The 14,363-nt window shown below is 42.4% G+C and overlaps 1 protein-coding gene across 3 annotated transcripts; it reads right to left on the bottom strand.

Moving 5' to 3' along the window:
- On the bottom strand, nt 1-14,247 carry il15ra (interleukin 15 receptor subunit alpha). 3 transcript variants are annotated; one of them, XM_028955293.1, is made up of 10 exons: nt 13,998-14,239; nt 10,562-10,753; nt 10,430-10,447; nt 10,103-10,126; nt 9,605-9,706; nt 8,944-9,147; nt 3,071-3,094; nt 2,352-2,418; nt 2,176-2,250; nt 542-1,514 (listed from the first exon to the last, which is right to left on the bottom strand). In XM_028955293.1, the coding sequence occupies exons 1-10, from the start codon at nt 14,062-14,064 to the stop codon at nt 1,337-1,339; spliced, it is 951 nt and encodes a 316-aa protein (XP_028811126.1). In that variant the 5' UTR covers nt 14,065-14,239; the 3' UTR covers nt 542-1,336. The 3 variants fall into 3 exon arrangements, with proteins under 3 accessions (XP_028811128.1, XP_028811127.1, XP_028811126.1); XM_028955295.1 differs by lacking the exon at nt 9,605-9,706 and having other exon boundaries at nt 1-1,514; nt 13,998-14,247; XM_028955294.1 differs by lacking the exon at nt 3,071-3,094 and having other exon boundaries at nt 541-1,514.
- Nucleotides 14,248-14,363: the final 116 nt, after the last annotated feature.

Genomic DNA, 14,363 nt, shown 5'->3' with positions numbered 1-14,363 from the left:
TCTTAAAAGCAGGAAGGGATCTGCCTAATGTTCAAGGGCATTGCATTCCAAAGTCTTGGAGCAGAAACTGAAAAAAAGTTTCCTCCTTGTCTTAGGGACAACTAACTATGAATGTCCTGCTGACCTGAGAGCTTGTGGAGAAGCATAAAACTGAAGCAGATCGGACAGATTTGTGGGGCAAGGCCATGACGACATTTAAAAGAAATAAACTCTGCCCAAGCACTGTATTTTAAACACTCACTCATCTGATGTTACCTGGCAGAAGAATTAGAAGAATGAACAGTTTCTAATTTATTAATACCAGTTGATTACTATTGCAGTTACATGTAAATATTGTATGTAAAATTGTATGTTACTGAAAACTCCAGGAACCAGGAAAAAAGCCAGGAACCAAGCTGCAGAAATGGCTGCTTGGTCTATTGGGGAAAGAGGGAGCACCAGCAAGAAAAGAAAAGGAAAGTCCCAGAGTCCACAAGAGAAAATTCTTTTATACATTTTAGACATTTCCCAACAAGTTCCCACAGACCAATCAGGATTTTTCCTTTGCTGTCTCTGTCTTTGTTTCTTTCTCGTTACATTAACACCTCAAGTAAATGGCTGGCCCTTGACTCCTCCTGCTTGGGGGGTGTCGCAGCCCGACAAACACACAGGCGGGGGACCTCCATGCAAGACAAAACCCCAAAATGTCATGGACCTGGGACTTCCCATCTTACAAACAAAAGAATTTTTTAATCAAACCGATAACGAATCGGGAGCCAATGTAACGATGCTGGAACTGAAGTAATGTGCTTGTGTGTTTTTGTACCAGTTAAAAGCCGTACAACAGCATTTTGGACCAACTGAAATCGATCAAGTGACCTCTGGTTAAGCCCAACATGAAGTGAGTCCAGACGATTTGTAAAAAAATCACAGAGAGAGAAGTGGTTTGACTCTCGACAGTTGTCTCAATTGAAAAAAGCTGGTTTTGACCACTGAGCTTTAGGTTTGGTTCTTGGTTTTATTAGAGTTAAAAGCTGCAGAGAAAAACACCGGCAGAGCTGGGATTAGCTCAAACAGGTTCATCTCAAAAATGGAATAGGACGCTGTCAGGGTGACCTGTATGCAAATGTAGTTTTTTCTGTATGGTCTGAATGGTCGCTATACCTCCTCAAACGACATGATGTCCTCGGAAAGCTGAGATACGTGCAGTCAGAAGGTAAAAGTTCACAAAAAGCACTGGACTCACCGGCAGTCATCAAGGTTTCCGGATTTTGCATAACAAAATTCAACCCGTTGGACGTGAAGAAATCTTTCAGAATGAAAGTTTTATTGGCTAGCGTTCTGGAGTGTACAAAAGTCATCCTGGCATGGGCTGCTCCTCGTCCACGCCGATCAAGGGACCCAGACCGGAGCAGACCGGCTTGATAAAACGGCACAGGATGAAGCGTCTCCAAAAGAAAGCAACAGGAGAGAGCAGCAAGAGGGCCTTCAGTTTGACCAGCACGGCACTATGTTTTCCCTGACGATGGCGCTTTCTGCACACAGGTAAACCAGAAACACGGCAGGGGTGTGCCGGTGTATTACAGAGGAACGGGGGCTGAAAAGTTTTCTGTACCAGATCGACAAGGTCGGAGGTCCAGGAGTGTTTGCCGATCATAGTTCACACAGGCACCATCTTGCAACAGTAACCAAATGTCCCAGGAATGCAGGAATCGGTCTAGATGTTATGAATGTACTAATTTCTGTGTAACATAGCTGGAGAAAAAAAATCCTAACCATACCTTTATTTCTTAGTGTAACTAATACTCACTTTCATAATTTTCTATGTTGTTTTGGAGGTTTATCCTGGATTTTGGCCCAGTTGAACTGGAGGTGAACAGCTGCATTTAATAAATTTAATGTTCTCTGAATGCGGATATGGTTGTTGACAGTGGAGTAAAGTGGTCCATCTGTGGGGCTTTTAACAAGCAACATCCATGTATGTCACACCAGCACCAGTCTCATAACAGCTTTCTGACCCGGTATAGCCTCACATTCACAGTTCCATATCCATATCATTAAAAAAAAAAACCAGCTACTTTGTACCTATTGCTCAGATTACATTTGTTTCAGTATTGCAAGCAGACAAGAAATATGAAAAAATACATATACATTTCAGAATGTACATTTTATTAAAAAATAAACATAGCACTTTACATTAAATTTGTGTCTGGCAAGTCTTCCATCGGTATTTCGGTGCTCACCCGATGAACCCATCGTTGTCTCTTTTGGCTGAAAAACAAAGATTCAAAGGAAGAAATATTGAACCAAAACACACACAATATGTATACTTAAAAAGGCATTAAAATATCAGACACTATTTTATGACTTGCCGGCATTTCAGTCCAACAATTATTCCAAATCCCAGTGCCAGAAGAACTATCACAGTGACACCTCCTCCTGACACAGCATATCCAACAAAAAAGAGAAAGGAACAGTTATGCAACAGAAAAATGATCTACAACATGCATCGTGTTCTCAAATGCTGAAATGCAAAATTGTCGCACATAGCACAACGGGGACTTGGAGCAGCACCAAATGCGTTCCTCATTCTTGACACACTGAAAAAGGTGAACACAATCTAAAATGTAACAAAATTGAAGTAATCTGTCACACCTATTTTAGTATTGATGTTATGCAAACAAACTAATCAAACCTGCTTTAATCTGGTTTATTTACAAGGCTAAAGTATTAGGTGTGACAGACTACTTACATTTTTTGCTTCCTGGTTAGATAGAATGCAGTGGGAACCCCTGACAGAATGTTTCAAGTCCAGCCTAATGTGCTTGTTACATGACTTGTGAAAAGTTAGATTGTGGAACACAGCACAGCATGTGGTGCACACAACAAAATGTGCCCTCTGCTTTTAACTATCACTCTTAGTGGCAGTGGCTCAGTGGCACCTTGGCAGATCGGGATTCGAACCAGCAACCTTCTGATTACGGGGCCGCTTCCTTAACCGCTAAGCCACAACTGCCCAGGACCAATATCGTCTTTGAAAGAAAGCACATATGAAGATTAACAATGCAAAGGGGAACAGATTTCTACTTACCAATAGCATTTGTAATATACTTTTCTGAGAAAAGAGAAGACAGGAGGTGAGTAAACAAGAAATGTGTAGTATTTTGCCATATGAATTCATAAAGTTAATGTAAAAATTGTAACTATTACATTATAATTACAGTACTGCCTGGCAGACTCATAACTAGAAGGTTGCTTGTTCAAATCTCAAGCAGTCAATGTGTCACTGAGGTCCCCTTGAGCAAGGTACCGTACCCACACACTGCTCCCCAGGTGCCTTTCATGGCTGCTCACTGCTCAATAAGGGTGACGGGTTAGATGCAGAGGACATTTCTGTTCCACTTCAAATGGATAATAGGATCCATTAAAAACCAGGGATGAAGATAAATATTGAAGTCATCACAAGAATATTTTGATTATTCAAAGGTTACAGATAAAACAGCTAAGAAGACCCATGTCCAAACAATAAATAAACATACACACTGTATTTCCACAGTGAACTGCTTCAAAGTTGCACTCCCCAGCACTCACTATTATCTTTAAAAGCTCCTCCTCTTTCACCAGCTCTGCTCCTAATAATCTGACCCTCCGGATTTTCTCCCTCTCATTCACACACATGTATTCTGTCTTAGTCCAACTGACCTTCAGTCCTCTCCTCTCTAGAGCAGATCTCCACCTCTCCAGGGTCTCTTCCACCTGCACCCTACTTTCAATACAGATCACAATGTCATCAGCAAACATCATAGTCTGTGGTAACTCCTGTCTCATCTTCTACCCCTAATTGGGATACAAAGAGACAAGAACCATAATTCGAAAGTTTATTTTGTCTCCAAAAACCGTGATCCTTGGAGACATTTTTTCCATAGCAAGAAAAAGTACAATTCTGGGGTTACCAAGCTTACAGCCACCATCAGACAACATCTCATGTATCATGGCCCCAGTCTATCAGTTCTATCGGCCCTTACCTCTTGTCACACCCTGGCATAGCGCATATTAGTGTCATCAACTTCACCTGTCCGCCCCAATCAGCTCCTGCAACACTCTGCATCATTACACTCTATATCAAATGGCTGCCGATTTTAATATACGTCAATTGTCTAAAACTGCAATTCTGTTCTTTGTTTAATAACTAAATCTGTTTTTATTTAAAACACTTGCACCTTGGTCCTTCATCCCCCGTCATGACAGAATGACGATCCCACACTGCCTTCCCACACTGCCAACCAACACAGATGGATCAGCTCCCCAACCAGGTGGGGTTGCTTTGGCAGCAGTTTCAGGAGAACTGTGGCACCTCATCACCATTACTGGCTCCACCCACCACAGCTCACACCTCTCATGATGTCATAGAGAATCCCCCATCAACGGCCGTGCTAAATCCATCACATTCCCACAATCCCTCACTTCAGCTCCTGCATTATCGCCAACCCAGCCAGTCACTTTGCCTGTGACCCCACCAGTCACTTTGGCAGTGACTTTGTCAGGGGCCTAGATCTCTGGCTGCCTCGCGCCTCTGCCTCCCCATGTCTCTGCCTCCCCATGTCTCTGCCTCTCTTGTCACAACTCCCTGTGTCTCTGCCTGCCTTAAGTGTCTCTGCCTGCATCTCTGCCTTTCTCGGCACCTCTGCCTGCATAACTGCCTGTTTTGGTACCTCTGCCTGCGTCTCCGCCTGTCTCTGCGCTGTTCCTGGCGCCTCTGCTTGTCTCTCTGCCTGTCTTGGCACCTATCCCTGTGTGTCTGCCTGCCTTGGTGCCTCAATGCATCTCTGCCTGTCTCGGCACCTCTGCCTGTGTCTCCGCCTGTCTCTGCCCTGTTCCTGGTGCCTCTGCTTGTCTCTCTGCCTGTCTTGCCACCTATCCCTGTGTGTCTGCCTGCCTTGGTGCCTCTGAATGCATCTCTGCATGTCTTGGTGTCGATGCCTGCGTCTCTGCTTGTGTCAGCATGCTCTGCCTGCATCTCACCTTTGGTGTGCTACTTCCTTCCTTTGGGCTCTTGAGCCATTTGGCTGCTCCCTTTTTCTCTGCCTGACTTGGCACCTCTGCCTGTCTTGGCAACACTCCCTGTGTCTCTGCCTGTCTCTTCACCGCTCCCTACATCACTTCTTGTCTCTCTGCCTATCTTGGCAACACTCCCTGGGTCTCTGCCTGTCTCTGCGCAACACTCCCTGGGTCTCTGCCTGTCTCTGCGCTGCTCCCTACATCACTGCTTGCCTCTCTCCCTATCTTGGCAATACTCCCTGGGTCTCTGCCTTTCTCTGCGCAACACTCCCTGGGTCTCTGCCTGTCTTGGTAACACTCCCTGGGTCTCTGCCTGTCTCTGCGCCGCTCCCTACATCACTGCTTGCCTCTCTGCCTATCTTGGCAACACTCCCTGGGTCTCTGCCTGTCTCTGCACAACACTCCCTGGGTCTCTGCCTGTCTCTGCGCTGCTCCCTACAACACTGCTTGCCTCTCTGCCTATCTTGGCAACACTCCCTGGGTCTCTGCCTTTCTCTGTGCAACACTCCCTGGGTCTCTGCCTGTCTTGGCAACACTCCCTGGGTCTCTGCCTGTCTCTGCGCCGCTCCCTACATCACTGCTTGCCTCTCTGCCTATCTTGGCAACACTCCCTGGGTCTCTGCCTGTCTCTGCACAACACTCCCTGGGTCTCTGCCTGTCTCTGCGCTGCTCCCTACATCACTGCTTGCCTCTCTGCCTATCTTGGCAATACTGCCTGGGTCTCTGCCTTTCTCTGCGCAACACTCCCTGGGTCTCTGCCTGTCTTGGTAACACTCCCTGGGTCTCTGCCTGTCTCTGCGCCGCTCCCTACATCACTGCTTGCCTCTCTGCCTATCTTGGCAACACTCCCTGGGTCTCTGCCTGTCTCTGCACAACACTCCCTGGGTCTCTGCCTTTCTCTGCACAACACTCCCTGGGTCTCTGCTTGTCTCCGTGCCGCTCCCTACATCACTGCTTGCCTCTCTGCCTATCTTGGCAATACTCCCTGGGTCTCTACCTTTCTCTGCGCAACACTCCCTGGGTCTCTGCCTGTCTTGGTAACACTCCCTGGGTCTCTGCCTGTCTCTGCGCAACACTCCCTGGGTCTCTGCCTGTCTCTGCGCAACACTCCCTGGGTCTCTGCCTGTCTCTGTGCCGCTCCCTACATCACTGCTTGCCTCTCTGCCTATCTTGGCAACACTCCCTGGGTCTCTGCCTATCTTGGCAACACTCCCTGGGTCTCTGCCTTTCTTTGTGCAACACTCCCTGGGTCTCTGCCTGTCTCTGCACCGCTCCCTACGTCACTGCTTGCCTCTCTGCCTATCTTGGCAACACTCCCTGGGTCTTTGACTGTCTCTGCGCTGCTCCCTACATCACTGCTTGCCTCTCTGCCTATCTTGGCAACCCTCCCTGGTTCTCTGCCTTTCTCTGCGCAACACTCCCTGGGTCTCTGCCTGTCTTGGTAACACTCCCTGGGTCTCTACCTGTCTCTGCACAACACTCCCTGGGTCTCTGCCTTTCTCTGCGCAACACTCCCTGTTTCTCTGCCTGTCTCTGCGCTGCTCTCTGCATCTCTGCCTGTCTCTGCACCTCTGCATGCATCTCTGCCTGCCTTGGCGCCACTCCCCATGAAGCTGAAGAGGACACAGGAGAGGGCCTGAGGACAAGGGCTTGAGTGATACATCAAGGTCATTGATTGAATCAAAGGGGGAAAAAATACAGTGTTGCAAAAATATACATTGTGGCAAAAAATTACCTTGAGCATTGTTGCAAAAAATGTGCAAGACACGCAATTGTGGGTGTACTTCAATGTATAGAGAAGTTATTTTCTAATTTGTACTCAGTGTTTGAGTAGGCTATACCGCAGATAACTTTGCCCGTGCCCATGATGCAGCCCATGTCCATGATATGTCGCTCATATAAAAAAACCAACACTATTTCAGGCTACTGTTTGTTCTGTGTGAAATATATCAGTACATATATACACACTACATACTCATGTTTTCAACATGTTAAATTCTGTTGTTCAGGAAGGACGATGTGGTCGACTGGCAGCTTCCATTGCTTTTGTTTATTTGAACACTTTTGTAGTCAAGCCCCAAAGCTTACATTGGTTATTTAAAGTGATAGCATTGAGTTGCATTACATTTTTTTTTATTGAATACTACATCTGACATTAGTTTGTACTTATTTTACTCTTGCTTGAATTTTATTTTGTAATTTTGAGATTACATATATTGGAGATATGCATGTATTGGAATGTTAAGAAATTAATGGTTTTTCATTCAGATATGTAAATTAGAATGTTTAAATTGCTATATTAGTCAATTAATGTGAAAATAATTGAGAACAGAATTGACTCAGAAGAGACGATATCTATTGTGGTTACAGTGTTATCCAAAGGAATACGCTGAATATTTTGAGTCAAAGTCTGGAGAGGTAAATGTGAAGCATGTACAGAGTGCCCAGTCTAATTGTGGTTGCAAGTATACAAACAGGAGTAGCTTCACACCTACTTGCATTACATTTAGTTTACATGTAATCCAATTTTAGTTGGACTAACACAGTAATTTGATTTTCTCAAAATTTTCTAAATGTACTGAGAGTCACAAGGCCTCAAAAGCCAAAGCCTATTTACAAGGTAAAGCAGTAGATCTTGGCCAAAACACTGGACAGTAAGATTAAACTTAACTCTTACTTCAACTACTATGTTGGGGGAGAGCAGAGAAAAAACATGAACTACATGGGACAGAATTAAAGTGTTTCAGTCATTACCACAGGTGTATCAAGCACCATCCATGCAGTCTCCATGTACAAACAAGTAACCTAGTGGGTAACACACCTGCCTATGAACCAGCAGACCCAGGTTCAAACCCCACTTACTATCACTGAGTGTCACTGAGCAAGGCACTTAACCCTGAGCGTCTCCAGGGGGATTTTCCCTATAACTAATGACTGTAAGTCACTCTGGATAATGGCGTATGGATAAATGCCATAAATGTAAATGTAAAGGATGTGATAGACCTTTGCAATAAGATGGTTTGTGAGGGTTCATTCGTGCAAGTCAACTGTTAGTGTAATCCGTGGTAAGTTCAGAAACAAGTCATAAAGTGGGGTCAATGACTGCTAAGGTCTGAAGTGCATAAAAGTCAGCAATATTCTGTTTATTCCAAAGCTGTAGAGTTCACCTACCGTGGCAAGAGTTGAATGGAGTGGTGTAAAGCACACTACCAATGAACCGTGGAGCAGTTGAAGCCATCTGTGGCATGATCAATTGTGCTTCTCTGTTTATCGGATGGATGAGTCTGTGTTTGGTGGATGCTGGGAGAATGCTACCTGCCTGACTGCACTGTTCGAAGTGTGAAATTTGATGGAGTGACCTTAGTTCCAGTCAAGGGTAACCTTAATGCATACCAAGATATTTTGGACAAGACAGTGCATCCAACTTTACAACATTTTTAGACACCCTTATCCAGAGCGAAATTAGTACTGTGAAGTAGTAGTTTGGAGAAGGCCCTTTTCGATTCCGGCATGACTGTTACCTAGTTCACACAGAGTGGTCCATAAAGACATGGTTTGATGGGTTTATCAAACACCTTTGGGATGAACTGGAACAGAGATACTCATCAAACACCAGTGCAGCAATACCACCAAACACCAGTACCACATAGACCAAAATCTTGTGAAAAATATTCCAAGACAAGTGGAAGCTGAAGCAGCTTCAAAAGGAACACCAACTCTGTATTAAAGTCAATTTGTTTGAAATGCCTGTTGGTGTAATGATCACATAGCTGTAAGGGTAGCTTATATGGTTGTACAGTCAGTGAGAAAGACAGGGTGACGTAGACATGGCTGGTAAGTTTGTCTTCCTTACAACATCAATCAGAAGCATATATATATTCACAAACACACAGAGGACAGCATTACCTATAATGGGTTGTTGACTGGGTAAGCTAATATTTTTAGCATTTGCAGATCTTGTTGTTATTGTATTTGCACTGGTTCCTGTTGGTATGGTTGGTGTGTTTGGATCTGATCCTGTTGAAATGTCTGGCCTGACTGCTGTAGTAGGAGACGCATGTGGTCTTAAGGTGTATGTGGTTTTCTTGCTCTCTGAGCTTGTGTCTGCATCTGAAACATATGTAACACAAAATACACTCTTAACTCAAGCAAACTGATAAAGCAAACAGCCACAACATTAAAACCTCTGACAGTTAAAGCCTCTATATTGTTACAGTGAAGGCCGTTCGACAGCCAGTGAACTGTCAGTTTTTGAAGGTGATGTGTTATGTGCAGGAAAAAGCAAGGATCCCATCTGCAACAGAAGCTAAAAAGCTTAATGGTGTTTCTGAAAAAGATATGTTGCTGCTTGGCTGTGTAGTTACAGACCAGAGTAACCATTATGACCCGTGTGCACCTCTGGAAGATACAACAATGGAGGCATCCGAACTGGACCATGGACTAGTTGAAGTTCAGAAGTACAAAACAAAATTCTGTATCAAAATTCAAAAGTAAGTGATCATCTCAATCTTGACCCCATCACAGAAGTGAGCCCTTGACAAACCCTCAAATGCTGAAGACTTCAGACCTTGAATTACTACGTCCGTGCTCTTCTCTTGATAGATAAATGGAGTTCTGCTTTCTGTGCAATGGGAGCACAGCGTGGTAGCTGTCGTCTGATTAATTGTTCCTATATAGGCAACAAAATTGAATATTTTAAGGATTGGTTGTCACAGCATATTTTCAGATAACGAATTGTGTATTCTGCCAATTTACTATGCTGCATTCAGATGTCAAATATACACACACCCACACACACAATTATATCCAAATATCTGACCAGTAGTAAAAGTACATCAGTGGTACATCATTTTTTTTAATGTGATGTACATCTCATATAAGACTTGTATTTATGTCTTATGTCTTGATGTCAAAAATTGCTGACAATTTTGAATGGCCTGAGGGTGTGTATCTCTTTCTGAATCTACATTTTGCTCTAAATAGTTAGTTTTTCTATCTGTAAATTACAGCCTCGTACTTCTGTTTTTAAAAGGGTACAGTAGACATAGAGGGTATGTGTTCTCACCCGGTGCTGTGGTAGCTGGGGCAGCTATGGGATCAAAGATGAAATTTGGTTAGTGACATAGAACTGAACACAAATTCAGAAATGGAAAAAATGTACTTTGTAAAATTGACACGGGTGGGTTAGTGGCTGTTTATCTGCACTAGGTTTTACAGTAATAACCAGAGGTGAAAGTAGGCCAGTGGGGGCTGGTAACATGAATCACATAAAGATTCAGTAATGGCATGCAGTACTGGACAGTAGGGAGCTGACTCCCTAAATCTGACTGCCTAAATATTCAGAACCACAGTCAACATTCAGAAACAGCTCCTGGACATTATTATTTCTCACCATTTTTGTCTGGAAAATCTGTGGAAATAAAGATTGAATAAGGTTACTAAACATGTGTGCTTTTATGCATTATATTGCAACAATTACAAAAATAATATCACATGTTTATTGTATTTATTCTCAGATTCTTACATATGCATTCGAGTGGTAATGAAGTCTCCCACGTGGGTAGGTTTGTCATTTTATTGATTTTGCATACAATGAGGCTTGATGTTCCTGCGCGCCTCTTATATCCTTTTACACACATATAGCGGATCTTAGTGCCCACGGGGTGAGAGTCACTGATTGGTACCGTGCTCTTTATTGTATGAGGAGGGCCACAAGCTGTAGTGTGCAGACATAAAAAAGAAATATGTCAGAGGTAAAATGCACAGAATTACCTTTACATACAAGAGAAAAGCAGTTACTGAAAATAACCTTTAGGTAGAGGAGTGGAGACTGGGTTTAGGAGAGTGTCCATGAATTAGCTCAGAAGGATATGACTGGACCAAATTGTGGACAAAGAGGATAATCAGAAAGCCATTGAAGCTTTTTGTGATTAGATTAGATTAGATTAGATTAGATTAGATTAGATTATAGTAAATTATTATGCAGAGAATGGGTGCAAAGACAATGAAATACAGTCAGCATTGTGAAATTTCATGAATTGTCATGCATATAGTTGTGATTGTCTTTTACAAGATATTCCACTATTTTATAACAAGCCTAATCATATTTTATATTAAAGCCTACTGGCCTACACAATGCATTTATTGCCATTGAACCTTATAACATGAATAAATATTTAGCACAAAAATAAAAATGAGTTAAATAAATTAATTAGTAAAATGTGTGTCATTTATTATGTCATGAATTTAGTGTAATAGCTGTTAATAGCGGGATCATGTCTTCATAACCAAAGCCAGGACAAGTTTAATACTTGAATACTAGTTAGATGCACCTGGACACTGGACTTCCGAGTGCTCAGTGAGAGGTGATTGTCTGCATACCAGGAAGTCAGTGTCTGAGCCTGTAGGCTGACTCATTGTCCACACATCTGGTGAATCGGCGTGGTGGAATCTGCAGGATTAATTACTGTGCTGGAGCCACATTCACGGTTGACGGGGGTTCAGGCATTATTTTTATTTTTTTTATTTATACTCATAAATGCATGTCTGTCTCTTGGTCTCTCTGTGCACTTGTTATATCTTATATATACATTTTATGTACATTGTATGTCTTCCCCTCTGTGCAGTTGTAGTATAAGCAATTTCCTTTGGGAAGTTTTCTAATTCTGATTTCAGTGACTGCTTGGGGCTACGCAAGAAATAACTGTTTGACTGATACAAAATCAATATAATTTTCTTCATAATTTATAATTGAGATTTTAATGCAGTACAGCTGTGTGTATATATATCTGCTGTCATAAAACAAAAATGGACATCACATAACACAGGATTACTTGGTAGTAATATTACCATTTTGTATGTTGTAATCGGTAACATTATTAATATTAAAGTAACAGCTCTCCACAGACTCCAATCTGTAGGTGGGTGGTAGTAGCCTAGTGGGTAACACACTCACCTACCAGAAGACCCAGGTTCAACTCCCACTTACCACCATTGTGTCCCTGAGCAAGACACTTAACCCTAAATTGCTCCAGGGAGACTGTCCCTGTAACTACTGATTGTAAGTTGCTCTGGATAATGGCATCTGATAAATGCTGTAAATGTAAATGTAAATGTAGGCCATGTATTCTCTTTATTCATTTTCCCTTTCCTACAGCTGGCACAGACATCAGAATTAATAAGCAACTTCAGAAGATCAGATATCTGCTTTTCTTTTTCTGATTTTCTTGGTCACAATGTGCATAGAAATGGTTGTGCTAGTCACGGGGGCTGGGTGGGAAGTGGCTGAAAGTATTCCATGCCACATGCATCAGAGGTCAAAGTTATTTACTGCCATTTGGACTTCTTCTTGTGAATGAGAGAGCTTTCGTTTGCTTTTGTGCTGTTCACACACCTATCAAGGCATGACCTGTCACTTAGCTGAGTCGGTGTTAAGTGTCCTGATCAGGGACAGAGGTAGTAGTGAGGGTTGGAACCTGTGATTTTGTGGTGATCGGTTTCATAAGTAAGTGCTTTTCACTTGTCTAGTACCTCCCATAGAAGTATGTTAGGAATCCGTGCTGGCAGGAAATAGAGGATGCAATCACACGACTTACACAAACAGGGGATTTATTCCAAGATAAGCCACATAGCACACAGGACCAGATAGGAACAAGAGGAAACCAGAGCAACACCGCTGACCCCACAATCACAGAAAATCACAGAAATGCACACAATACTGCTATTAATGTATAATGCTAATAATGTTTATGCTGTTCCAAAGAGTATCATAATTTCTGTGATTAAATGATTCTATGATAAAAAAGTATATTGGCATGAATTGTGTTTTTCTTTAAGGGCAATTTCTTTTCTTTGGTCCTGTTAATTACAGAATCTGAAAGAATTTATAAGAATTAAGTACAAATTACATTTAAAAATATAAATAAAGGGCCTGAGGGATCTGTCAAATGAAAGTGCTGTAGGTGGACGATAGTCAAGAAAACAAAACCAAAACCACCAGCAGTACCTTTGTACTCAATCTAACATCTCATAATAAAAAAACGACACAGTGATATTGTACAAAAATCAGTATTCTGGTACTTCGTCTTAGTCTGAATCAGATCCTGTTGTCAGATACTCTAGTCATTTTGAAATAAACAATCTGGACCCTAAAAAAGATTGAGGAAACAAGCATTTATTCGCTGTTAGAGCATATTCCAAAAATGCCACAGCAAAATTACAAGATTCAATATTCTGATAAATCCTTTTACTTTCTCTCAACTCCTCCTGTCGATTTCTCTAGACACTTTGAAATAAATTATCTGGGATGTAAACAATTATGCAAGTCAACAAGCTCTGTTTCACAATTGATAACTTTTTGCATGTGAACAGAATGTATCAGATTCGATTATCAAAGACTGAAATATCATTATTTTGCTTTTTGATATTCTGAATACAATGTAGCAATAATTAGAGAAGCAGTGCAGACTGTGCACTTTACAGCGGCCCGTAGCCTCTATTGCAGGGTCCTGGAGGGCACCATTCCTGCACATTTTTGTGTTTACCTTCATTTAGCATGACTGATTCTGGTGACCCCTGCTCTATTGACAGCTTCAACCGTGTTATAGGGGGCCCTATAAAACCCTCACACAACCAGCTCACAGCACACCACACATGACAAAAATATAATAAAGTCAACTTAGTACACTTAAGAAGGACATTCATACATCTATAGAATTCCTGTCAACAGGGCTTTGTTTGGTTTACATAGCTGGGACTAAAATACACTCCATTTAATATGGCAATAAATAATAGGACGTCAAATGGAAAAGTCTGCATTGGCTGAATTCAGCTTAGCTTTCTGTCAAGTTCTGAGTGACTGTGAGTGAAGAAGAGTCTTTGGAAATAAACGAGGGAAGCCTCTGGGTCCTTTAGAAACACAGCATTCGCCTTTATTTCGCGGGAAATGGTGAAAAACTTACATGTCGTTTCCATGCCATGGAGTAGGTTGTGCGTGGCGAGCAGAATGATCATGAAAATGAAAGGCATATCCAGTGTGAGCCGCTGCCGCGGCGCGTCTCTCGCTTTTACTACACCACACCCCGTTCGCTTTCACTTTCACCTGTTCCTCTTTTTTTTAAATCCTCCTCACGCCATACAGGGATCATATTAATGTCATCGTTCTTATTGCTCTTCGCCAGAAAACGCACTGTTTTTTTCCGCGTTTTTCCAAATTCCCTGATGTCACAGTCCCAAACGCAGACCACACGAAGTAAACTAAATACTGAACGCATTTATTCGTATAATGTCACAAAACAGTAACATTTGCACATTAAGACATATTATAG

Source organism: Denticeps clupeoides, chromosome 15 (genome assembly GCF_900700375.1).
Source record: "Denticeps clupeoides chromosome 15, fDenClu1.1, whole genome shotgun sequence".
NCBI classification, from domain to species: domain Eukaryota; kingdom Metazoa; phylum Chordata; class Actinopteri; order Clupeiformes; family Denticipitidae; genus Denticeps; species Denticeps clupeoides.
Note: the sequence above shows the minus strand (reverse complement) of the source record. Positions and strands in the feature narration are given on the sequence as shown.